General features: G+C 40.5%; 1 protein-coding gene across 5 annotated transcripts in view; it reads left to right on the forward strand.

Annotated features, from left to right (window-relative positions):
- Positions 1 to 24,003, forward strand: part of APBB2 (amyloid beta (A4) precursor protein-binding, family B, member 2) — a 187,741-nt gene that overhangs the window by 61,940 nt on the left and 101,798 nt on the right. For 3 of the 5 annotated variants that reach the window (XM_014957838.1, XM_014957836.1, XM_014957837.1), the window contains exons 4-5: positions 11,013 to 11,122; positions 21,273 to 21,341. In XM_014957838.1, coding sequence (XP_014813324.1) covers positions 21,323 to 21,341 — 19 coding nt within the window. In that variant the 5' untranslated portion in view covers positions 11,013 to 11,122; positions 21,273 to 21,322. The remainder of the gene's footprint in view (positions 1 to 11,012; positions 11,123 to 21,272; positions 21,342 to 24,003) is intronic. The other 2 variants (XM_014957835.1, XM_014957833.1) reach the window with 1 other exon arrangement.

Consider the following 24,003-nt stretch of genomic DNA (forward strand, 5'->3'; position numbering starts at 1 on the left):
TTGTGACTCAGTTAAATTTTTCTTCTTGGGTGCTGAGAATCTTTTCCACTGTGTTGTTGCAGAGAAAACCTGGCACGTGGTGTGTCAGCTTAGGAATGATTTGAGCTGTACTGCAGCAGTTGTCAATACAGTATGGATTGTGAATGGGGAGGGAAGGAGGTACCCAGGGATGTGCATACATTATTCTAAATGCATGTCATCATTAGCTTTGAGGAAAGAATCAAAGAGCCCCAACAAGAGCCAGTCTCATAAGTACTCTCTGTTGTTTGTGCAAGTGATTTCGGTGACTGACACCAGGATAAATCTGCATTCAGATGCCGGCTGGATCACGTCCATTACCTCATTCAACATCCAAAAAGGCTCACTAAAATTTTATCTCGGTATACTAGACATGGGTTTCAAATATGCTTTTAGTTAAATAAAACTATAAATTCTACATTATATGATTTGGCTGTCTCTTGTGGCCATTGTTTTTGAGGGAAGGTGAGGCTAAACAAGTACTTTGACAGAAACTGAATTATAGTTTTCAGTGTAATCACTGCTTTGTCAACTTTTTCAGAAGTATTTCAGTATGACACAAATACATTAATTATGAAGCTTTGTTATAGGGCTATAGAGGTAGTTTGTGTAGCTACCTTCTAGAAAGATGTAAAAAAAACCCTGGCTTTTTATTTCCGTGTTTACTTAACTGTTCCTAAAGTAACTTTTTTTACATGATGCTGCAGAAATAACTCTTTTCAATGTTTCTTTAATTACTAAAATGCTGAGGACTTTTGTACGCAGATGAAGAACAGTTTAGTCGATAGAGGTGTTGTATGAGAGTTCTCTCTATCAAATGGCTCTGCCATAAAACCTGCCAAAACTGGAACCAAAGGAGAGCTTTATTTTGTATACTCCATTGGGATACTACAGCACTGTTGTCCATAGGAATTCCTGATGATTTTCAATTTATTTTTCCTTAGTATCTCTGTGGGTTAAAAAACAAAATGAAAAAACCCCGGAGGGCTGAATTGTTTTCTTGTAAAAAATGTAAATGAGTGTGTTACTTACAAATGAGACTCTTGTCCTTCCTTCTTGTTCAGCAGCAAAAAGAAATGTGCTGTTTCTGTTGCCAGAGCTGTAGCTCTTGTCCAGTTTGTGGCAAATTGACACACTCAGACATGTACTTGGTAACTGCACCTAGAAAAGGGGGCTTTTTAAGGAAAGAAAAAAAAAGTAGAAATAAAAATCCTCATTCATGCCGCAAAAATAATTCATCTGCTTTCAGTTATTCCTGGTTTTGACTCCTTCAGAGAATTAAGGCGGCCAAGAAATTGTGCAGAAAGCAAAGTGAAAAATCTGTTCACAAAGTTTCTTCAAAATCCTACTAGATGAAAGACCTCTTTTCCTTTGAAACTTGCCACCTCAAATCTTAAGTGGGTTTCTTTTTTTCGTTGGTTGTTCTTGTTCTATTTTTTAAAAACCTTTGTCCTCTGGATGTTCTTGTTATTCACTAGCAATGCATTTTTGTAATGCTGATGGATTTTTGTCCGGAGGTGGTGTTTAGATTCTCATTAACCTCTCAGTGAATTGCACAAAAAGCAAAAAATTGTCAATGCTGTTTTTTTAAATGGGAAAAAAAAAAAAAATCGCATCAGGGAAAAGTATTTCCCATTCAGATGCTTACCTCCATCATGTTACACAATTCATTACTTCAGAGATTATTTTGTTAGATGATATTATACCCTTTTGGAAGGCTGTTCTTGGACACCTTTCTCTGATAGTAGGTATGTTCTAATTTCTAGACTAAATTTAGCAATGAGTGCTTTGCATGCACACGTTTCTTGTGCCAACGTTACACTTTAAACTTTTTGTTGCTTCCCTCAGCCTTCATTTTCCTGTAAGCCAAACCCTTAATATCCTTGTACAAGAGAGAAATCTGGTACCTTGATTATCTTCCAATTTCCTGTGTTTTCCATTAATCCCTGGTGTGCGAGGGACCAGATGCTACCGGGCTGTTTGAGCTGAGGTCTGGGCATTACCTCGCGGGATGGTGTCAGTGTTTTCCCAGCTCTCTCCCAGCACGATGGGCTGCCACCAGAGAATGTGTTTGCCTTCCCGGGAAGGTTTTTTGCCTTCCCTGGAAGCTGTGGGCAGGTCAGTGTCCTGCTGGTGTAGCTGAGTCTCTTTCTCCCATCACTTCCAAACATCATGGCCTGACAGCGACAGCAGAATTTTTCTTATGGATACCCTGAATGAATGACCCTGTGCTCTGTGTTACTTCATTACATTTCTGTTATGCTCCTTCTCTACATCCAGTTTTGCTTTTGGCAATTCTATCTTTCTCCTTGCAGCAGTGTGTCCAAATTTTGTGTCACCAGGTTATTTCACTAACACCTTTTGTAACAAGATCATAAATGATAATATTATTTGCGATTTCCTTTTATCATCCGATATTTTCTACTCTTCTGGTTAATTTGTGTTTTCCTTTCTCCTCTTACTGTGTCAAAAGTAGAAGTTCCCAGTTTGCTTCCACTGAACCACTTATTTGGACCTTTCTTTGTGTATACTCTTGTCAACTTCTCTGAAGTAAACATTTTGTGTGTCCCTTTGTGCATCAAAGCTCCCTTACAATAGCTTTGATAATTGTCCGTTCCCTAAGTCTTCCTGGTTTTATGGTCTCTGAAAAATACTTGAAGGTGCTTGGGCTCGTCTGGGCTGCTGAAGTTTGTGTACTGTGGCTGAGATCAAAATCAAGCAGGGAGGAAGCCTGTGTTAGTGTCTTACAGCTTTCCATTGCCACAGGTACAATAACGTATTGTTTAAATAACAGTTTGCTTCCATGTCCTTCCTCTGCTATGAACTGTAAATTGGATTTTAGCGGGTTGTCCAGTGGTCAGGAAGCAGTCACACACACAAATACAAATATATATAAAGCTTCATATATTTATATATACAACATATATATTGTATATCATAAATAGATATCTATGTAGTTTTTAATATATAAAAATGATAGGGTAAACTTTGTTAGAAGACTTAGAAGTGTCAAAATACAACCCACACTACATTTGTTACTGCGTTTGCTACCACCAGGTCCCCAGGGAGGAGCAGCAGCAGCTAATGCTGTGACTGTTGCATTGCAGACTGGGGGTAGAATGCGCTCGGGTTAAATAAAAATAGGAAACTCTGATGACAAGAGGAATGAGTAATAAGACATGAACAGAATTGTTGTGATTTTTGTTTTATTATTTTGCTTCCAAGATAGAAAGAGTGGAGGCTGCATGGGACAGTGATAAGGAAAGTCACAGAAGGTACCTGCTGGTGATGGAACAACTCTTCCAGAAGGAACTGTTTAAAGAAATATCAGTGCAGGGTGTTTGTGGGTTTTTTTTTTTTATTGCTTTACAATTTTCTTCTTCTGTCCTCACACCCTGGAAACCAGCTGAGCTCAGCTTTAGCTTATGCTCAGCTTGTCTTTTGAGGGCTTTCTGGTAACCATGGGAGTTAGAAACAGCCTTGGCTTGAAACCCTGGTCTTCTGGCAGTAGGTGGGTTCTGCTGTGCCCACTGCTCCTGTGGAAAGGTGAAATGCAGGGTGTGCAGATTAGATTGCTTGGGCAAGATGGGTAAACTGGGCATTTGTCTTGAGTAATAAAATTAGGTCATTCTCTTTATTACATTTCAATATCTAATGGAGGATACCAGCAAGATGAAGAAGGTGGTGGTTTTGGTTTTGTTTTTCTCTCTGAACAGTTGACAGGTGTTTTTGGTTTAGCAGATACCTCGATTTGGAGAGAGAAGCTATAGCTCATCCCATTTGGTTAATTGGGAGCTGGCAAACACAGAAATTACGACATTTTTCTGGAGTTTCTGGTTCTGTTTTGTCTCGGCATCAAAGTTTTTGCATCCATTCTTGGAAGGACAGCAGTAACACTGTGTTCATTCCTATGAGATACAGGGTGGGGAGAAGTGTGGGGAGTAGTGATGAAATGCTGTAACAGAAAACCCAGCCGTGCCTGGAAAAGCTTCCCACAGAAAACAAAAACACAGGGGCATCTCTTAATGCCAGAAGAAACAAGCACCTTCTCAGTCCGAATGACTGCTGTTACCCCACAGTCAGCTTTCAAAAATGCTTTTTGCTGCTCTTGGTGTAAATGAAGGTCAGAATGCAGCGCTGCAACCTGAAGTATTGCCCTCGTGTTGTGGGCTTTACGGGAAGATCTGCATTACCTGGCGATGATTGCTCTGATCGTGCAGTGCCTTTGCCGCTCCAGCACGGCTCCGGGGTTTGCCAGGCTTCCTTCTGGCACACAGCCCGACCTCACTGCAGCCCCAGAGGCTCACAGCATGGCCACAGTGCTCTTCTCAGCCTTAAACTTAAAGGGTTTTTTTTTTTCTTTTGCATCTACAACTTTCACTGAACAAATCCCCCTGCAAAGAGCAAGGAAAATTGAGATTGTTGGCTGATGTCAGTTCAGATGGCTGCCCTGGAGTGAATGAAGCTGTCTTGATTTATAACGGTGTTTTTCTTTGTGTTAAAATATATATGGACTTGTACAGTTCCACATAAAATGTCCTGAATGCCTTCTTTTACTGTTTGGTTGAACAAAATCTGCATTAAGGTAACTTAATATAGAATAAATAAATGAAAAAAGCAGGTGTGTTTTACTGAGAAAGTATGTGTTGTCTGTTCAGGGGGTTGGGGTCAGGGGACCATAAATGACTTGAATTCAGCTTGTTCTACGGGATCTGCCTGCAGAAGTAACTGAAACACTAAATTTCAGAAAACATGGCTTTGGTGAGTTGGGGGACTCTATGACAAAGCCTCACATGTGAGTTAGGGACACTGTAGGCATTCTGTCCAAGTGACTAACATTGATGATATCTCCTGGAGCAGAGTGGGAAATCATAACATCCCTCCCCACGTAGCATATGGGAACCTCAACTAAGCGGGCAGGTGAGACAGTACCTGGAAAAGATGACCAAGAATAAGACAGACCATCATGAAGATCTTCTCAAAATTGGAGAAGAAGGAAAGCATCCAAATAGGAACTTGCTAGGGGGGAGGTTAGAAGCACAAAGGCAGCCAAAAAGTATTCAGGACAGTAAATTGCGAATTGTGAATGATTACAAGAAGCCAGGATTTGAGTAGTGTGAATTTGTTGGAAGCAGAAATGTGGAGTCGCCAGGGTTTTTGGGCAGGACAGGACTTTCCAGGCCTCTGAGCATGGATCACACTGCATGCCAGACAGGTCCCGGTGTGGTAAATCCATGGCGAGTGCAGTGCAGGCAGCACATCCCCTTGGCCGTGGGGTTGTGGTTGTCTCTCCAGCTCCTGGAAGGCTTTTATCCTGTGCCAGTGAGGGGGGATGATGGGGAGTGAGCCCTTCCATAAGCAGGGCAGCTTCCTGCCTCTCGGCAAAGGCAGGCGCTGGGAAAGTGTTACCTCCTGGATGTGAGCGCTCCCAGACAAAACTGGAAAAGTGGATAGGTCTCTTGGGTAACAGAAGACTAAATTAAAAAAAAAAATCCCTAAAATGACAATACCTTTTTCTTAAAAAAGGTGGGATTTATTAGATTAATGGATATGAATCATTACTGACCTCAAAGAAAGGTCACACTCTCAATGGTAGAAGATATTTGGCTAGTGGACAACATGGTGCTCTCTCCAGTAGGCAGTTTGGCGTGAGAGATCTGCATCCGATAGCTGTTCCCAGCACAGAAAATGAATGTGCTGTCTCTGTGTGTGCCTCCAGAAATAGGCAGCACAATTTCCTAATGGCTTGGCTGTGTGCTTTCCTTGCTTGTTGAAATTGTGTTTCGCTAATATTGTCCTACAGGTGATGCTCCGAGGGGCTGCTCTGAACGCGGGCAGAGTGAGAAGCAGTTGACTATGGGAAGCGTATTTGCATTGTATATGCAAATATGTACACATATATACCAAATTTATGTGTTCCATAGACTCATAGAAATATAGTTTCTTATCTCAAAATGAGCCATCCATCAGCCTTACAGGCAAGATTTTTTTAATTCTTTTTTTAAATCGGCCTGTACCCTTTGCTATAGTGGGACTATTTTGTGTAGAACCTGCGGCCCCTGTGTGTTTTTAAAACAATGCGAGGCATTCCTCTTACCCCTTCCCCAGCAGGGCTATTTCCTGGTATTCAAAGCGAGACTTTAAAGGTGGGATTGTGTTGCTTGGCAGAATATCACCCATCGAGTACTGGAATGTAATTTCTTGACTAGGTGTCCCTTGAGAAACTAAATGCAATAACCTTTTTTCTTTTCCCTGCTGTGTGTAGATGTTCCTCGCGAGCGGTGAATGATGTAGACAGTCACACTTGGATGACTTCTGTAGATAATTTGCAGTCATCTTTTTTTTTCTTTCCTTTTTTCTTGGGCATGTGAGGGTAGGTCTGCTGGCAATCTATTGTACGAGATTATAGCAACTTTCAGTGCCTGTACCCTTTGCTATAGTGGGACTATTTTGTGTAGAACCTGCGGCCCCTGTGTGTTTTTAAAACAATGCGAGGCATTCCTCTTACCCCTTCCCCAGCAGGGCTATTTCCTGGTATTCAAAGCGAGACTTTAAAGGTGGGATTGTGTTGCTTGGCAGAATATCACCCATCGAGTACTGGAATGTAATTTCTTGACTAGGTGTCCCTTGAGAAACTAAATGCAATAACCTTTTTTCTTTTCCCTGCTGTGTGTAGATGTTCCTCGCGAGCGGTGAATGATGTAGACAGTCACACTTGGATGACTTCTGTAGATAATTTGCAGTCATCTTTTTTTTTCTTTCCTTTTTTCTTGGGCATGTGAGGGTAGGTCTGCTGGCAATCTATTGTACGAGATTATAGCAGCCAGTAAGAATGTACTTAATAACTGTGTTTGAACACATACGTATTGATGGCAAATGCTGCTTGGAGAGAACCAGGGGAGGTCAACGAGTCAGCTGGCCATTTAATACCCTCATAAGCAGCAGCATGTGTGAACAAATAAATTTAGGTGAGACTCAAAAAAAGGTTTAATGTCAGTTAAAAGTATGGAGGCTGGACTAAGAGTTGTTCATCCTCAAACAAAAGATAATGGAATTAGTTCAAGCAAACATGATCCCATGTTTCAGCTGTATGGACACCACTCTTGGTTTGACTCATTTAAAAAAAAAAAAAAGGCACCAGAATTTAGTTTTCCTTTTTTTTTTTTTTCAGTAGTGTCAAAAGATTAATACTAGTAAAATGAAACTCTTACGTAGTAGTTATAAAAAACTAAGACATGTAAAAGAGCCACAACAAAAGAACTCTGTAAAGAAAATGGCTTAGGAGGATGACAGCCTCAGCTGAAAGTCTCTGCAAGATGATTTATGCCCTCATTACCTGTGATGGTGAGTAGCTGGTAGCTCTGGCACCACAGCTCCTGGAAAGGACTTGGTGTGAGGTGAAATGGATAGTGCTTCCAGGTGCTCCCCGGGGGGGCGGGTATGCGGTGATGGTGCTCAGGTTTTCTTTCCATGGCTGGCTGTAATTGCTTGCAGCATGGGGCTGGCCACCTGAAACACATCAGGGAAGGTCATCAAGAAAGGACGAAAAAATAAATCTTAAGGCAGAGTGAAATCAAAATATTTCTTGAAGAGAAATCATAAGGCTATATGTGTGTTTGTGTGTATATATAGATTTTAATTTAACTATAAAGATGTAAAAATCACTATAAAACATTTTAAAGCAATTCTGCAGTAGAATAATAATAATAATAAAAAAAAACCAACCTTACAAAAAGCTGTTACAAACCATATTTGTTACAAAACAAATGCAAGTGAGCAGGTTGAAAACTAATACTAAGAAGACTTGATCTGATTTATTAGGTATATTGAGGTTTAATTCGGATTTATGTGCAGTTGTGGATATCTAAGTTATATAAATTTAAAAACAAAACAAACCCCAAACCTTTACATACATTGTACTTGGATCTTTTGAAAGGAATATTTGAGACCTTCTACTTTGTATACTATTCTCATGAATGTATATGGAAAATAATTGCTAGTTTTCAGATGCTTTGGCTGTGGCATTTAGATACCAACAAGGTCATCTGCATTTCTGTGGGAGTTCCCTGAGCTTGCCGAGGCTCAGGAGTCTCTCTGAGATTCACCTGGGTGAGCAGAGGTGTTTAAAAGGCAGGTCGCTTCGGCTGTTCTGGTCACAACTCAAAGACAGTTCTTGAAAAGAAGAAAAGAAGCCAAACCCAAGCAGCATCTTTCTTTGTCTTGATGTGGGTATGTCCCTGCTGGTATGTACAGTCCAGTATCGCTATTGTTTTGCAGAGCAGTTTAACTTCAGCTACTCTGTGGCTCTTACTTGAGACTCCAAAATGACTTTTGATAGTTAGTTTTAATCCAGGTTGTAAATCTTTGCAGTTCTCATTTTACACAGGATAATGATGAAACCTTTGCTATAATGAGAATATATCTTTATGTTGCCTTTTACACTGAGACTTTTGGGGTTTTAAAATGTGGTATGTAAAATGGTCGTACCTTTGGGTCCTCATCTGGCCTCTCCTAAGAGTGGTTTATTCCAAAAGTGGGCACGCTTCTTTAGGAGAACTGTCTTCTAGTTTAACTCAACTGTTTGAGAGCGTAATTGTGGGGTTTGGGATTTTTAATTTTTATCTGTTAGGGGTTTTTTTTGTTATGGTATGGTGCAGAAGGCCCCCTCCAATGCTGTGCTGCAAGGCAGGGGAAGGAACAGTGAGTCTTGGGTGCAGACATTTAATGTAATTTCGTGAGTGTTATTGCTTTAGAAAAGTGTACAACCTCTAGAAAGACAAAATTGCATTTATGAAAAACGTGTGATCTTGCTGCTCCGTACATACTGATCAAGTTCTTTGACAAGCTAGGGAAAGGAATTGTAAATACTGTCATCTGGTTTCAGTTTTTGCTTCCCCTCAGTAATTTTGTTTTTTAATCCTTGCACAGCTAAGGACTGTTCTGTTGTATTCTGCTCTGAATTAGGAACTTGGTGTATAGGTATTTGAAGGGAGTAAAAACATTTATGAATTTGGAGACTTAATTTTTTCTACTAATAAATATATTGGGGTTTGGGGTTGTTTCTTTTCTCTTCCTGTAGATCAGGAAAGGGGAAGGAGCCATCTGCAACTTTTTTACTTGCACAACATTACAATGTGTTGAATTAGTAGGGCACCACAGAAGTTTGAAAAGGTCTGTTTGGCCCATAGCAAGTTGTCGTCCCACATTGCCTTGCAAAAGAAATGCGGGGGTTTTGATTAATGTTAATTTTACTGTTTACTACTCACTTTTCATCTTAACAGCCAGAATTTTTCTTTTTTTTTTTTTTTTTTTTTGGCAAGGGAGTGCTGTCTCATTGATTCACCGAACTTTCTTCATTGAGGAGAGTTGAGCAGGACACGCTTTGCCAGCACTGATTTGGGAAACAATGGAGATTTTTACCTGTTTTTTTGCACTGTCAGATATGCAGCTATGTAGGTGTCTGTATTTCAGAAGTAATCCACAAAGGCTGTAGCAAAGTTATACGATTGCATTTTAAGCATGGGCTGCCATGGCCCTGTTCTTTCCAGTTGCCCTTACTAGCTACCAATACTAGTGCAACCACCCTGAGCCAGCTCAGGAGCCTCATTTTTGCACTGAAAGGGTTGTCAAGAATTGGAACAAGCTGCCCAGAAAGTGGTAGAATCATCATCCCTGGAGGTATTTAAAAGATGGACAGACGTAGTGCTCAGAGATAATGGTTTAGTGATGGTTTTTGTCAGTGTTAGATTGATGGTTGGACTCAATGATCTGAAAGGTCCCTTCCAACCTGGACTATTCTATGCTTCTGTGATTCTAATCCAGCTGAAAATACATCTTTATGTAGTTTCCAGCAGCATTGGCTCCCAGAGCAGCTCATCAGAGAATTGCACAGATGCCAATATATATAAAAGGCTTATCTAATTCAGGAGTAAGCTGATGTTCTGCTCAATCAGGGAACTGAACTGACGTATCTGAAGATTTGTGGAAATCTCCCAGTTTTGGTGCAGTGCTATTTCATCAATGTCCTGGTATTTTTCTCTGTTTCCTGGATAGAACAAGCTTGTGCTTCTAGCCGAGACAATAAAAATCCTTCATGAATTAGGAAAAACACGCCCCAGGATTTGTTGCTTTTTTTGTTTCTTTCAGCAAGGGAGAGAATGAAATAAAAGGAAATAGATCTTTATAAATTGCATGGTTGACATGCAGTGCACACTGGAAGACATCTGGGAACATGAAGGCTATTCAGATAGACTAAGAAAAAGATAAAGCTGAAAGCTGTATTTTTAGTACAAAATCTTACACTGAAGAAAGAAATAGGGGGACTTGTTTTTAGACTAAAAGATTTTACGCTAGTTATTCAACAGGTTCAGTAGCATTTCAATTAAGATTTTTGGATTTATGATTTCTTGTTCCAAACTGACTGTAAGATGTGCCCTGAGTTTCTTGTTTGCTTGGGTTTTTGATACTTCAAGGAAACTGATACACTCGTAAATAACCTGCATTCCTGGAAAGGCCCTTTGGTTTTTAGGGACAGATTGAAATCCATGTTATATAGCATGGATAAGTTTTGCTCCTACAGCAAACTGTTCAGATACTTGTTGCTTAGCGGTTGCTTTACAAAATGTAAGATGACATTTTATTAAACCTCACCTACTGGCTGACTGTACTTTAAAGCCAAAAGCAGACTCTTTCTTGCAGTGTTTGTTGTTCTGTCTGTATCGTGGGCCGAAAGAAGCTACTGTATGACCTGAGACTTCTTTGTGCCTTAAAATTTATGTGAGCTTATTAATGGAGGCCAACCACTAATATAAATTTGTGCTTGCACGTATAGCACAACAGTTCATCTCCTCTGACAACATGACTATGAATAATTTATAGATGTAGTTATCCTGAAATTTGTAGGGGTCATTAGCATTTTAATGAAAAAGATACAGCTGTTGTACTAAATCTTCACTTTTTTTTTTTTTTATTTTTTTCTTCTTCTTCTCCCCCAGTTCAGCGTTTCGACCCGTGCTCTGAAGGCGGCTGTCAGCGTGCGGTGATGTGCTGACTGGCACTATGGGCAGGCGCTACCCAGGGGCTCACTATCGGCCAAGCAGCTCATGTATGTATGCAACTGCTCTAATTTATTTGTCGCTTTATTACTTCTGAAGGCTGCTAAGTTTACCAATTTTGAAGTAGTGTTTATAAAGCATGATGACACATTCTAATCGATGCCAGCTCTCCTGTGTGTGTGTACCCAAATGGTGAGTATATTGATTTATGTTTAAGCTGTGAAGGTCTTTTCTAGAACTTTAAAAAGGGGCTTGCTCTGTAACTGGACCAGGTCTACTGCAGTGTGCTGTGTTTTGTGTTCAGGGTCTCCAACTTCATTTATTATAGGGCTCACAAGTTTAGCTGCTCTTTTTCTTCACTCCCATCCCAAGTTTTTAGTCCCAGATACCTTCAGATTAGCAAACTATTTGAAGTTATCCTAAAATGTCACTGTACACTGTAGCTTTAATCACTTACACCTGCAACTAACAGCTCCAGTTCCAGATTATTTATATGCTTGTGTTCAATAGTGTTCACGTTGTTTTTTCCTCTGAATTGTATCCTGTTGGATTATATTACGTTATCTCTTACTGAAGATTGTCTTCTCTAAAAGGGCAAAGGCAAGTCCTAAAATTTATCACCTGCACCTTCCACTGAGTAAGCAGACGTCTCCCATGCTAGTGCAGATGGCAGCCACCACACCACTGGTCCCACAGTTTAGACTGTGTCAAATGAGCTGATGTGACATTCCCTGGAGGGTGGTGGGGGAGGTAGTGCCCCGACTCCAGAAGGCTGCTGCTGATCCTGCTCCACCTTCTGTTGATCCCTCAGGCTGCTAAGGTGAAGCCTTGGTAGGTTAGCTTTTGTATTTGCTCTTCTTTCTGCTGTAGCAGAACAACATGATCCCACAACATGTGGCTTTTCTTGACATCAAAGCCATCTCGAGAAGTTCTCACTTCTGTCCTATTCTTTCTGTTCCTTTAAAGACTTCTTAAAAAGCTTCCATCATTTCAGGCATCCAGCTCAGCATTGGCTGATGCAAGTAGTAAGACTTTGCCATCAGATGTGAGGAACTGCACAGTGAGGTCCTGTGTTCAGAACTGTGGGATTTTTTGCTAACCCCAAGGCTAAATCCTAGGAAGTAGTAAAGCACGCTTACTCTAGTAAACAAGCGTTTAATGTTTACTTAAGTAAAGCAGATTAGTCTTACTTCCTAGAAAGTAGTAAAGCTTGTTTACTGAAGTAAACTAGACTAGTCATAGGTGTTATGAAGATGTGGGTTAAAATGGTGCATTAGAGCCAATTTAGATCCTACTTTTCCAAAGAGGGTATTAATGTCAGGGATATTGTCTATACTAGAATGGAGGATGTTACAGTTTTGGCAGTGGTCAAGTGCTGGAGTACAGAATTGGACTCATCTGTTTGAATTACTTGATGTTAAATGTAGACGCTGATTTCCAAACCATGTCCTTTTGATGTACTGTAGGGCATGATATCCATGGCTCATGCCTAGGCTTAAAGCTCAGAGCTTTAAAATGGTCCAGTGTAGAGGTAGGTAATCAAGTCTTTTCCATTCCTGCTTAGAGAGAACAAGTAATGGGCATTAAATTCTTACCAGAAGAGCCTGGGATGTTTTCCTGCTGTCTAGTTGAGTGGTTGCAGACAGTGAAGAAGTGGAATTGTTTGCTTGGGGAAGTGCTGGAATTCCCATCATCTGCCAGGGCCAAAACTTGCGTCAGAATCACTTGGTACCAGAGCTCCCTCTGAGGACAGAGATCAAAATATCTACTTCATGGTCACTTTATGCTTTTGTTAAGCCAAGTTTTCTCTTTCCTTAACACGTCAGGGTTTCTAAGCCAGGAAACCCTCCTTTATTTTTTGGTTTTGTTACTGTATGATTTGTGCAACTTCCCGGTGCCTAACATAATAAGTGCATTGGGCATCCAACAATAATGCCATTGAAATTGCCCGGTCTTTGGGAAATGCGGATCATAATGCAATCTCTGATAGCAGATTAGATCTCACGGAAAGTGCTGGTGAAATACATCATTTTCCTTTTGTTTTCTTTGCATAAATAATGAGTAACTTCACCATCTCAGCTATTGGATTTCACATTCACAGTTGTTGCAATCTTAACGTTGTACCATTAGGGACTTGGTGCAGCGTTAAGCCTCAGTCCCTGACTTCTGTCTTCTCTCTGTACGTATGTATATACCTAAATGAAGTTTGTGAGGGGAAGAATTAGGTCTGCATGGAGTATGGCAGTTGTGTTGCTGCTTTGGTGGTGAGATAATATTTCATCCATTTATGACAGTGTTGTGTTGAATGATTTCATAAATTTAATGAATATGATAGTACGTGGTCTTAGGAGAACAGCAAAATGTTTTGTATTCAAGGAAACACGTAACAATTTAAATAGAAACCAGCTTATTTGAAGCCCAGTGCTAGGAAATGTGTTTGAAATACAGGTGCTGAAGGTATAAGAAACAGCAAGGTGTTTAAAATGTAAAATTGAAGGCTGTGAATTTAACAGGTGCGTGCTAGTTTAGACTTTTTGAAAGTGTAATTAAAAAGCAATGATCTCCCTTGGTTACTGACAATAACCAAAGCAGTCTCGGGTGTATCCCTGGCTCTGTCTAGCATTGCTTGTCCTGACTTAACACTCCCTCATGTGCTGTTTTGTTGGGTTTTGTTTTTTCTTTTTTGTGCTTGTTTTTGTGAAAAATACAGACTGAGGATGTACAGTCCACAGCTACTGAGATAGCTAGTTTTTGTACACAGACTTCTTTCCTGAATTTCCCCTGAGCTGTGTTTGTATTTTTCTAATGTTTGCTCATAAACCCCCACTTTTCTGCATTGGCTGCAGCAGCTATCCTGAAAACATGGTATTGTTTGTGTTATTTGGGTAGCCTCGACTTTTCTTTCATATTAAAAAACTTCTGTGCAGAGAGTAGCAGTCTTAATATGTCTGGAAAAAATTTTAGTGAGTGTCCATGCATATCCCATCCCTGCAGAATAATTCCTTTGTTTTAGTTAGTTGTAGTGGTTTGCACAATACTGAAATCTGAGCGAAGTGTTTTGGAGAAAATCGAATTGATTCCACTGCCATTCTGCTGGCACTAAATGCTGAGGAAGGGTTTAAACAACAGTAACAATAATAAAATGCACAATTTTGTGGTAGTGCTTTTTTTTTTTTTTTTCCTTTACAAAAAAAAAAAGCCCTCTTTTTTCCGAAGGCATGGGAAGTGAGGAAGTGCAGGAATTAGTGGGTGGTAGTTTTCGGCGCTCGCTGACCTTTGGAGCGTGCCAGGGTGGAGGAGCAGTCCCGTGGTGGCACGTCACCGCTCACCAGGAGGATGGGACCCGCTGGCGCCTGGAGCCCCACGACCAGCCCTCTCTGCCCACAGACACCACCCTGTCTCCCACCCTGCAGTCACCCTCTCGGTCTGTGGCAGGCAGAGGTGGACTTCTATTTCTTCTTGAACTATAGGCATCTCTTATTTAAAGACAGCTCGGAATGTGTTATTGATATAATCCTACTGATTAGAGCGGACTGGAGTTCTATTTCAGAAACTTTTTTTTTTTTTTTTTTTCCCCCTCAAGCAAACCTTTTTGCGGAAATACCATTTTGATGAAATGTTCATAAATCAAGGGCGAGGATGAAAGGAAATAGCCCTCACGGGAAGGCACTCCCCTGGTCTGTGGAGGGGAGAGGTTTGAGTCTGAGTTCTTCCTGATCATCTCCCATGCTAGAGCTGCTCTTATAAATAATTCAAAAATGTTTGAGGGCAGAGAGAACAGGGTTGATTTTATAAACTTGGTGTTTTTATTTCCCACCAGAAACACTCAAGTTCCTGCCTTGCCTGTGCCTTTTCAGCTTCCCAAGGAGAGCCCAGCTGCAACCTTCTTTGCACTGGGGCAGTCCTCTGCTGCTGGTCTTGCAAGAGGGCACTTGCTTCGTGAAACTGCTGGCCGGTCTTAGCTTCATTGCAGTGAAATAAACAAATGTGAGAATGGTGACATTATAAATAACAACAAACCCCTGAAAAAACCCCCAAACTTCCAGTCTTTCAGCCAACTGCCAGTAATTTCATTGCTATCGTTAGCCCAAGATGAGTTGGTGAGAAAATGTACCATGGAGTGGTTCTATGGGTTTGGCTTGGAGCCACTTCCAGAGTAACAGAAAACTCATCCAAAGAGGCACGCTGACCCCCAAGGAGGAGCATATCCACTGTGGAACTCTTAGTAGAAGTGCCCCAGTAACATTATACATCTGCAAAATCCTGCATCTCATAGAATTGGAGAATGGTTTGAGTTGGAAGGGACCTTAAAGAATCAGCTAGTTCTAACCCCTATGCCATGGGCAGGATCACCTTCCACTAGAAGGTTGATCTCCTGACCTTTTCTTTCCAGAGAAAGACGTCTTGGTGTAAATGAGGCTCTAGCACTGCTCAGGTCCTGCTCAGAGGGGATGGTTTTCTGTAAAGTTGCTGAAAAACTCCATGTAATCGTTGCTTAGCTGAGAAAAAGGTGGGAATACAGATGATTTGTGCGGTGAAAATTGCAAATGCACCCAATGACACATACATTACTTTCCCTGTTAAAGCCTCTCTTGTTTAGTTTTCTACCTTTCCTGGGTAGTTGTGTGGAGACTTGCACAACAACTTCATCAAGGCCTCTTGGGTGATCCTGGTGAAACACCAAAACATGTGCTGGTTTCCACAGATAAGAGCTGACTCGGAGCCTGCAGAGAAAAAACCTTCTTTAAGAACTGTGTGTTACTCTGAATAAGTATTGTCACTTTGGGTTTTATTAGCATAGTTAAATAGTACCCCTGTCACAGGACCCTGACAGGTCCATTTCTTCTTCATGGTGAAACCAGAGGAAGAGTGCTTTGAAGCTGAAGGTTTCCTGGTAACTCTGCCTGGGGTTGTGGGTGTTCATGGAGAACCAACATGGTACTGGATTTGCATCGTGGGTTTGTCCCCTTTCACAGGGAACCCTAGTTCCTTTGGTGTTAAAGTGCCTTGCGAAGATCTGTGAGCCTGTAGATAAGAAAAAGGAGCAGAGGATTTTAGCTGGCACATCAACAACTCAGGACTCCCTGTTGAAATGCAGGCCAGTAATACTACCAGCTCCTTCTTTTCTACTTGTTCAATGTCACCTACAGCCAAGTTTGCTGTTTGTTGAAACTGAGCCCACTTTCAGCCACACTTCAGTGTAATATAAATGCCAGTAAGTGCAGTTGCTTTTTTGTTATGTTCTCCTCCACTTTATTATGGATTGATCTGTTTAGTTTATGGGGACCATAAAGCAAATACAATACTTTGATTTTATTTATGAGCATGTGGTTTTGTTTTATATATAAGCACTACGGATAGAAGTTTCTCAGCGGAAACAACAGCTTTCTCAAGGATCTCTACTTGCTATAGCAGGCCAAGATTGAAGTTATCCCTGTATTATAGCACCAAAATTACATCGGGAGCGTTACTGTAGGGCATGGCCATTTCAGTCATCTCTTGGCATTCTGTCAGTTTAAGCAGCATTGCAACACTTGGTTTATAAACTGTATGTCTTGAAGCATTTCTGATTGTTCCCATTAATGTTTGAAGACAATACATAGCTTTGTAGGCAACTTTCAGCCTTGCTAAGATGTAGTTCTTTGTGTATTAAGCCTTATTTTAGTTCAGCTTTTAATGGAAAAACAGACTGGAAATGTGGAGACCTTTTCTGGTTTGATGCATCCTGTTCTCTGAAACGCATCCTTTTGCGTTCGTGGGAGCAAGGGATATGTGGGTAGGACATGAGAGTCCAACTTTAAGACAGTTTTAGCAGATGTAGTTAAAAGAGCACATATAATAACCTTGCCTAGGTGAGACACAGAATGTTTTTAATGTATGTGGAACAGAAGCAATCTTGTCAATGTGCAGAATCTTAATTTCCTGTCTTTGAGAGCCCTGATAGTCTTGTTTTGCAAACGGTGGCAATCAATCTAATGCTCTATTCTGGGAATGAGACTTGGACTACTTTATTTTTGCTCACCAATCTCAACTAACTGTTAGCAATTTGAAATTATTTGCAAACACTTGGGAATTAGTGAAATTAGAGGTTTTCATTATATTGAGACTTTTAATATACATGTATTTTTATTCTTTGTTTCCTTTCCATATAGAGTTGCACAGAGTCTACTGAAAGATTTTTCCCATTTATTTAATTTTCAAATTTTCATCTCTAGAGCCCAATTTGACACTAAGTGCAATCTTTTAGGAACAAGAAAACAATTTTGGTGTTCCATGCTCTTTCAAATGCATTTGAAGTTCTCAGCTATGAAGCAATGCTAATAGGTGGCTCAAAACTATTGCTACCGCTCTGGGTAATTTGAGGGTAAAAACACTTCTGCATAACCTTGTTAAAAGTTTAATGTTTAACTAGCCATAAATTTATAAAATAAAAAGAGAAGTTGTAGCAGGTGAAATCCTGATGCCAAGTGACCAGAAGTTTAATTGTTAAACTACATTAGTTTAAAAAGAGAAGCTGAGACGTGCGCATTCGTGTGCCTGCAGTTCGTTGTTCTTGGAGCAGCGGGTGGTGCTCGGGGGTATGTGGTGTTGTTTCTGGGCTTTGCAGGAGCAGTTGAGTGTTTGCAAGCTGCAAATAGCAGAGCCACAGACAAGATGTGTGGGAGGTGGTTAATGATAATCATCTATTTGATTTTTTTTATGTGTGGTTTTTTTTTTTTTCTTTTTTTTTTTTTTCTTTTTTTTTTTTTTCTTTTTTTTTTTTTTCTTTTTTTCTTTTTTCCTGTCCAGCACAGATGCCGTGCTGGAACTTAACTCATCCATTGCATCTGACAGGGGCCTAGGTAACATTTTTGCTGCTCCTATTAATAACGCTGTGACTTGTGCTTGTCTCTTTCCTACTTTTGCTGCCTGTGTCTCCTGATCAAAGAGCTTGGCATTTGGCTGGTGCCAACACCAGCAGCTGGAAAGATGGTGCCAGACCCGGCGGGTTTCTTTAACCCTGTTCAGGAATCGATCATCTTTTGAATGGTTCTGCTTCCTGATTTAGGAGCTGTCAAATGGTCTAAGTTAAATTTACGTGGGGCTGAAAAATCCCTGAATCACTCTTAAGTAATTTTATGTGCCAAATCCATGGCCGTTGATTTCTTTCTATTGCTCCATTGAGCATATGGGTATGCCTATATGTAGCATGTAGGTTGCCTGTCCTACAAAACGTTTTGGTTGCCTTTTCTTTCCCTTCTGAGACAGTTTATCCTAGATCCCTTTTTCATATGGCATCATGCTTTGGTTTTGGTAATTCTTATCAGGTCTGATCACACATTGTTTACCTTCAGACTTGGTAAGAGTTATTTTTGAATGGCACTTGAGGTTGAAGTTGCAAGATATGGAAGACCAAGTTCTTCTTGCTTTATTGGTCATCTCAGTTGCAGAAATTTAAGTTACATTTTCTGAGTCTGTGTCTCTGTAAGAGAGAATAAGGTTTATGCTTGTGCCCTATGTTAGCACCTGCATTTAAAGTAGACTTGCTTGTAATTAACAAATAAGTCTGAGGTGTGATCTTTATTGTAGAGATTAAGTAATTTATACATAGATAAAAAAAACAACACCAAAAAACCCCGAAACAAAACAAAAACCCAATGTTAAGGCTCAGAAATTTAATTTACACAACAGGATTAGAAAAAAATGGCTGAACTTTACTTAGCAAATGTCACTGTGAATGTATAGATCTGATGACAGAAGGTCTTATTATCTGTGCTTATGAGTAGCTGATAGATAAAAAAACACTCCATTTTCTTGCCGTGACAAGACTGTTTTTGCCTGCCAGACTGTTCCATTCTGCACAGGGGGGACAATCTAATTAAAGGGAGAAAATTGAATTTGGAAAAGACTTAGTTTGCCATCTTGTTTTTTTCCTTACTAAATGCAGGTTTAGTCATGATTGCATGTCATGGTTATGCCTTACGTAAATGAAAGAATTCCTCTTTATTTCTCCAAGTGTTCACTTGATTTAAGAATACTCTAGTAGCGTAAGGTGACTCAGGTTGTCTGCAATGTGAAGTTTCAGTCAGTCAAATATACACTGATTATTTAGAAGTTTCTATCTTAATAAAATTATAAGTAAAGGAGCGATGGATTTAGCCCGTTTCTTTTTTTCATTATTATTTTTATTTTTTTTTCTTTTTCCTTTGTAGCTATTAGAATCTGATTCTGAGAGGTATCTTGTGTTTCAATTTTTACTGGATTAAGGATTTCACTTGCTGTGTAGGAAGAGGGAAGGAAAAATAGGCAAATGGGAAGGCATGCTCCACTTGAGTGCCAAAACTCATTGCAGGATCTGAAGTTGTTTTTTCCTTAATAACCTTATTTAACGACAGATCAGCATTATGGATTTCCATTAATAAGAGCATCACTAGAACAGAGACAGCACTGCTTCTAGGCTGTTGCAGTTGGTTGGCAGCATGATTAGCTCTAAAAAGAAAAATGTAATTATTGTGGCAGCAGGGGCTGGCAGGTTGCCTCTTGGGGAAGGAGGAGCCAGGACAGAAAGCTGGTTACCAGGTGGTGATTTCAGTAGGACTAGGTGAAGCAGAAATAGCTGGAAATGGGAGAAGCTGCATTTAGCAAGCAGATCGAAGTGGTCATTTCATTCTGGTGTGACACGGAGCCAGGGTGGAGGGAAGAGGGCAGCAATGGTTCCCTGCTTGGGCAGGGGGGTTGGACAAAGATGATCTCGAGAGGTTCTTCCCATCCTCTACAGCTCTGAGGTTTGTGTGGAGGAGTCTGCAGATGGGTTTGAGAGCACATGTGCAAGCTGCTTAGAGCCCTGCTCTTTTTCTGCTCTTGTGTTCCCCAGTTTTGCTCTGCTCACCATCAGAATTTGTTTTCCTGGCTTTGCTGGGCTTTCTCTCTCCAGCTTCCAAGCTCAGTCCAGAAGAGATGTCATTGCTGGAGGGAGCAGCAAGAAGAAAACCATTGGCTGTAGGAACATTATCAGTTGCTCTGATCCACCACAGCACTTCATTCAAGGGTTTTCCTTGCTTTCCCCTTAAAAGTAAAGCACGTTCAGGGAAAGTGTTTTTTAAGTAAAAAGGGAAAGTTTAACGTTTAACGTCCCCTGGAATTTCTTCTGGCTAGAAGAAACACAATGACACTTGACACTAAGAAAGCTTCCAATCACAGTTCTGATTTCAACTACATTAATGTAAATCTAGGCTTCATTAGGATGCTTTGCTGATGTCTGTTTAACTCTTACCATTTAGCTGGTCCTAGTTGAAAAATGAATGCAGATGGGACAAAGCAGTGTGTTAGGATACTTAATTAAGAATTAATGCTTTAGCATTGGAATTCACCCTTTGAAACGAAGGGTGCTAGTGTTGAGTTGCAATCACTGTATAACGGAGACCTTCTCTCTGGCTGCTTAGGCTTTAACTAGAGCCAACCTGAGGCTGTAGCCCCATGGCATGAGTTTGTCATCACAGATTTTATACTCAACAGATATCCTTGCAGAAAGGAAATCTGCTTTATGAAAAGGTTTGTATTATTTCTTTCCTACGTTTCCTAGACACAACAGCAGAAATAGTTGTAAGTGCATAGAAATACCTTGTCATTTATATGCAAACCAGAGACTTTAAAGCAAAATGGCTTAATTTTGAGAAGATAGACAGGAAAGAGTCCCGCACAGGAGTTTGCTGCCCAGCTTGCTCTTTATGTTTCCCTCCTGTGGGATCAGCCCTGCAGACTGTGCTTCTTAGTGTTATATGCTGGATCTCATTTTGCAGATTTTCATGCGAACATGCCTTACTGCTGTGTTTATTTTTGCCAACGCTGCTGTAGCTTCCTGAGTAAACTGTAGTTGGGTAACTGGGGGGGAAACCCCAGATTTTCTAATGTCATGTCATGAAGTTTTTTGCTAAAGTATGTTGATTAAAACCTGGAGAATATTGTTGAACTTGTGCTCCTCATAAAGCATATGTTAAGAAAAATGTCATAGTTATTTTTAATTACTTGTTCTCATTGCTGCAGGCCAGCCTCTCCCATACTTTAATGACTGTCAAATATTATTGAAAGCTCAAAAGATCCTTACTGTTACATTCCAGGGTTTGTTTAGAATGCTTAACATCTTTCAGGAGCTTCTGAAATGTGGTGTTTTTATTTTGTGCTTTCCTTTGGTTTTAATTCTTAAATGATCCCTCTTTTCAGATTTCAAATTATAATCTATTTCCTGATGCATTGCTGACGCCCCGTGAGCCATGTCAGAAGTACTTCCAGGTCAGATGCCCTTTAAAAGATTCTGCTATGCAAATATATGAAACTTTCCTCTTCTTTTTCTTCTATTCCCTCCCAGGCCCATATTTCGCTTTCATTTTACACTTATCCATGAAAAAGAGCAAGCACTTTCATTTCCTTTTAACACTGCCTTTTTGAATAAACTCTGGGTTCAGCTTTTAAAAACCTGTTCCTATAGACAATACAATGCAAAAAAAAGTCTTATTAGAGGTAAAGACAAATCGATCACACACTATTTTCTGTTTCAATGGCGTTTATTCTCTGCCTCTTTCAGCTTTGTAAGGCTTATGACAAGACTGAAAAGTGTCAATAAAAGCCATTCAAGTAATAGTGTATTTGTATATTTGTATTATTATGATGCTTAGAAAATTGAGACTGCTTTGTGCAAAACACATTATAGTGGTGAAAGTGTATTAATCTGTATCTGTATGTATGTTTCTAAACATTAGAAGCACGCAGTTGAGACCGATTTAAGTCGTAAGCAAGCTAAAATCATTAATGAATTGCTATGACGACTTCTCTACCTACTGAAGTTCTGTCTTTAAGCACGTTTTAATAATTTTCTAATTGTTCTCAGTAATGATAATGTCCTAAATATTTTTAGTTTTCCACCACAGTCCACTTTTTTTTTTATAATACCTTATTTTTTACTCGCTTATGACTTACCACTGTTCACCTGCTTTAGCTAAAACATACATATCAAACCAGTCATTCCCAGTCTGTTTGTCCATTTGTGTTTGCTTTTCAGCAGAAGGCGGAGGAGTTGAAAAAAGTGGTGCCCTGGGCTGGTAGCGTTGTCCTTGGCGGTGGCCGGGCAGCAGGAGGACCTGCCCAAGCATGGAGTGGGGGGACAGGGTCTGCCTGCAGCGGGGTCCCTGGGTACAGGACCCCTGGCAGAGGGTTTTGGTTAGCTGGTGAGGGGCACAGCACCAGCCTGCGTTGGGTGCCCCAGGGGCCAGGGAGGCAGCGTCAGCAGGAGAGACAGAATAAAACCTACGGGAAGTTGGCAATTGGAATTTCAGTCTTGAAATTACAGGCACAAGAAGTTGTATTTCCTTGAAGTTTTTAATTGGAAAGTTAGGACCTGCTTCCTCTGGGAAAAGTAATGTGTTTCAAACATCACGGTGTCCTGTATAAAGGAGGAGGGACAGGCTTTTGCTCTTCTCCCTTATGCTGTTCTGCTACACAATGTAGGGTTTCTTCAGTGCATTTAAGCATTTCCTTGCATTCAGACGTTTTCCAGCCCTTTAGTTAGTCCTGGTCTGGTAGCAACTTCTGCCCTTGAGCTGCAAGACCTGCCTGTTTTCCTTATGAATTTCTTATTCTCTCTTTGCCTCTTCTGTTTCTTCCCTTTTTCCCACCTTGGTATCTGTTTCTGAGAGCGGATGGATGCTGGCTGCACGTATCCCAGAGCCTGGCTGGGGATGCCGGGTGACCGCCAGCGAGGCTGGTGACCTGCCCTTTGGGAGGAGAGCTCTGTGTGTGCCTCCTGGTACTGTTTGTGTGTTCATTGATCACTTGCTCATGACCATCTGATCAACGGGTCATTTGAAAGGAGGGTCAGGAGGGGAGGGGGTGTCTAGCGGAAGGTTCATTTTGACATTTTTCTGCTTATGATCATACACCAACCCAACTTACAAATAGTTTGGGTCGCAAAGACTTTGGAGACTTTGGCTCAGTCATTGAGCAGTGTGTTGATGTTCGTGGAATCATAGAACAGCAAGTTGGAAGGGACCTCAAGAATCATCTGGTCCAGACTTTCTGGGCAAAAGCATGGTCTAGACAATGGGGAGCTTTATCAAGGATTTTAGTAAAACATAACACATTTTGTTCCATGTTTCTGTGTGCTTATTCTTACAGTATTTTTGATAAGTGAAATGCTAACTGCAGGAGACTGGCTAAAGATAATCTGTCAGGCAGATACTTAAGCTTTATCTCTAGGAAGATTATTTTTTTAAGAAATTTGTTCAGCGGTAAAAATAGTGGCAAATGTTGCATGAAGCAACTCATTTGTAGCACAGAACAAGAATAAATTTCAGTCTTGTTCCAGATTGTGGGAGTTGTATTTATTGCTGGGGAAAAAAAATGCTTGTTTTAATTTACTGAAGCATAAACCAAAATATAATCTAGTGAAATCCATAGATAAGTGTACAATTCTGTGAATTCTAAAGGTCAGGCAGTGGCTCAAAATTATCCTGCTCTAATAATTTACTTTTTTATGTGACTTCCGGATTGTCAGACTTTTAACCGATACAGAAAAAATATAAATCAGCCAGTCCATAAACACAGGCCATTTCATGGTTTTAGATTAAAACATGTACTTTGATAACATTATGGAGGATCAGATGTGACCTTGCTTGCCTTAGTCCTGATTGTTTTCAGGCAAGATGCAAAGAGCAACACTCATCGATGTATTTGTAGGGGAAGTGCATGGACAAAGTTCCTTTAAATTATGTGCTGGTTGTGTTTGAGAAGTCTTTTCTGGCTACAGCTGAGATGGTCTGTGGGATGTTTGTTAACTGTTACTGGAGCTGGTGGCTTTTGCGCAGCGTGCGTGGGGTGATCTGTCTTCTGAAGAATTTGCAGTTGGTCGAGACTGACTGGTTGGTGCCTGAGGAAATGGCAGGCATGAAAATTCGTAAAA

This window comes from Calidris pugnax, unplaced genomic scaffold (genome assembly GCF_001431845.1).
Source record: "Calidris pugnax isolate Ruff unplaced genomic scaffold, ASM143184v1 scaffold349, whole genome shotgun sequence".
Taxonomy (NCBI): Eukaryota; Metazoa; Chordata; class Aves; order Charadriiformes; family Scolopacidae; genus Calidris; species Calidris pugnax.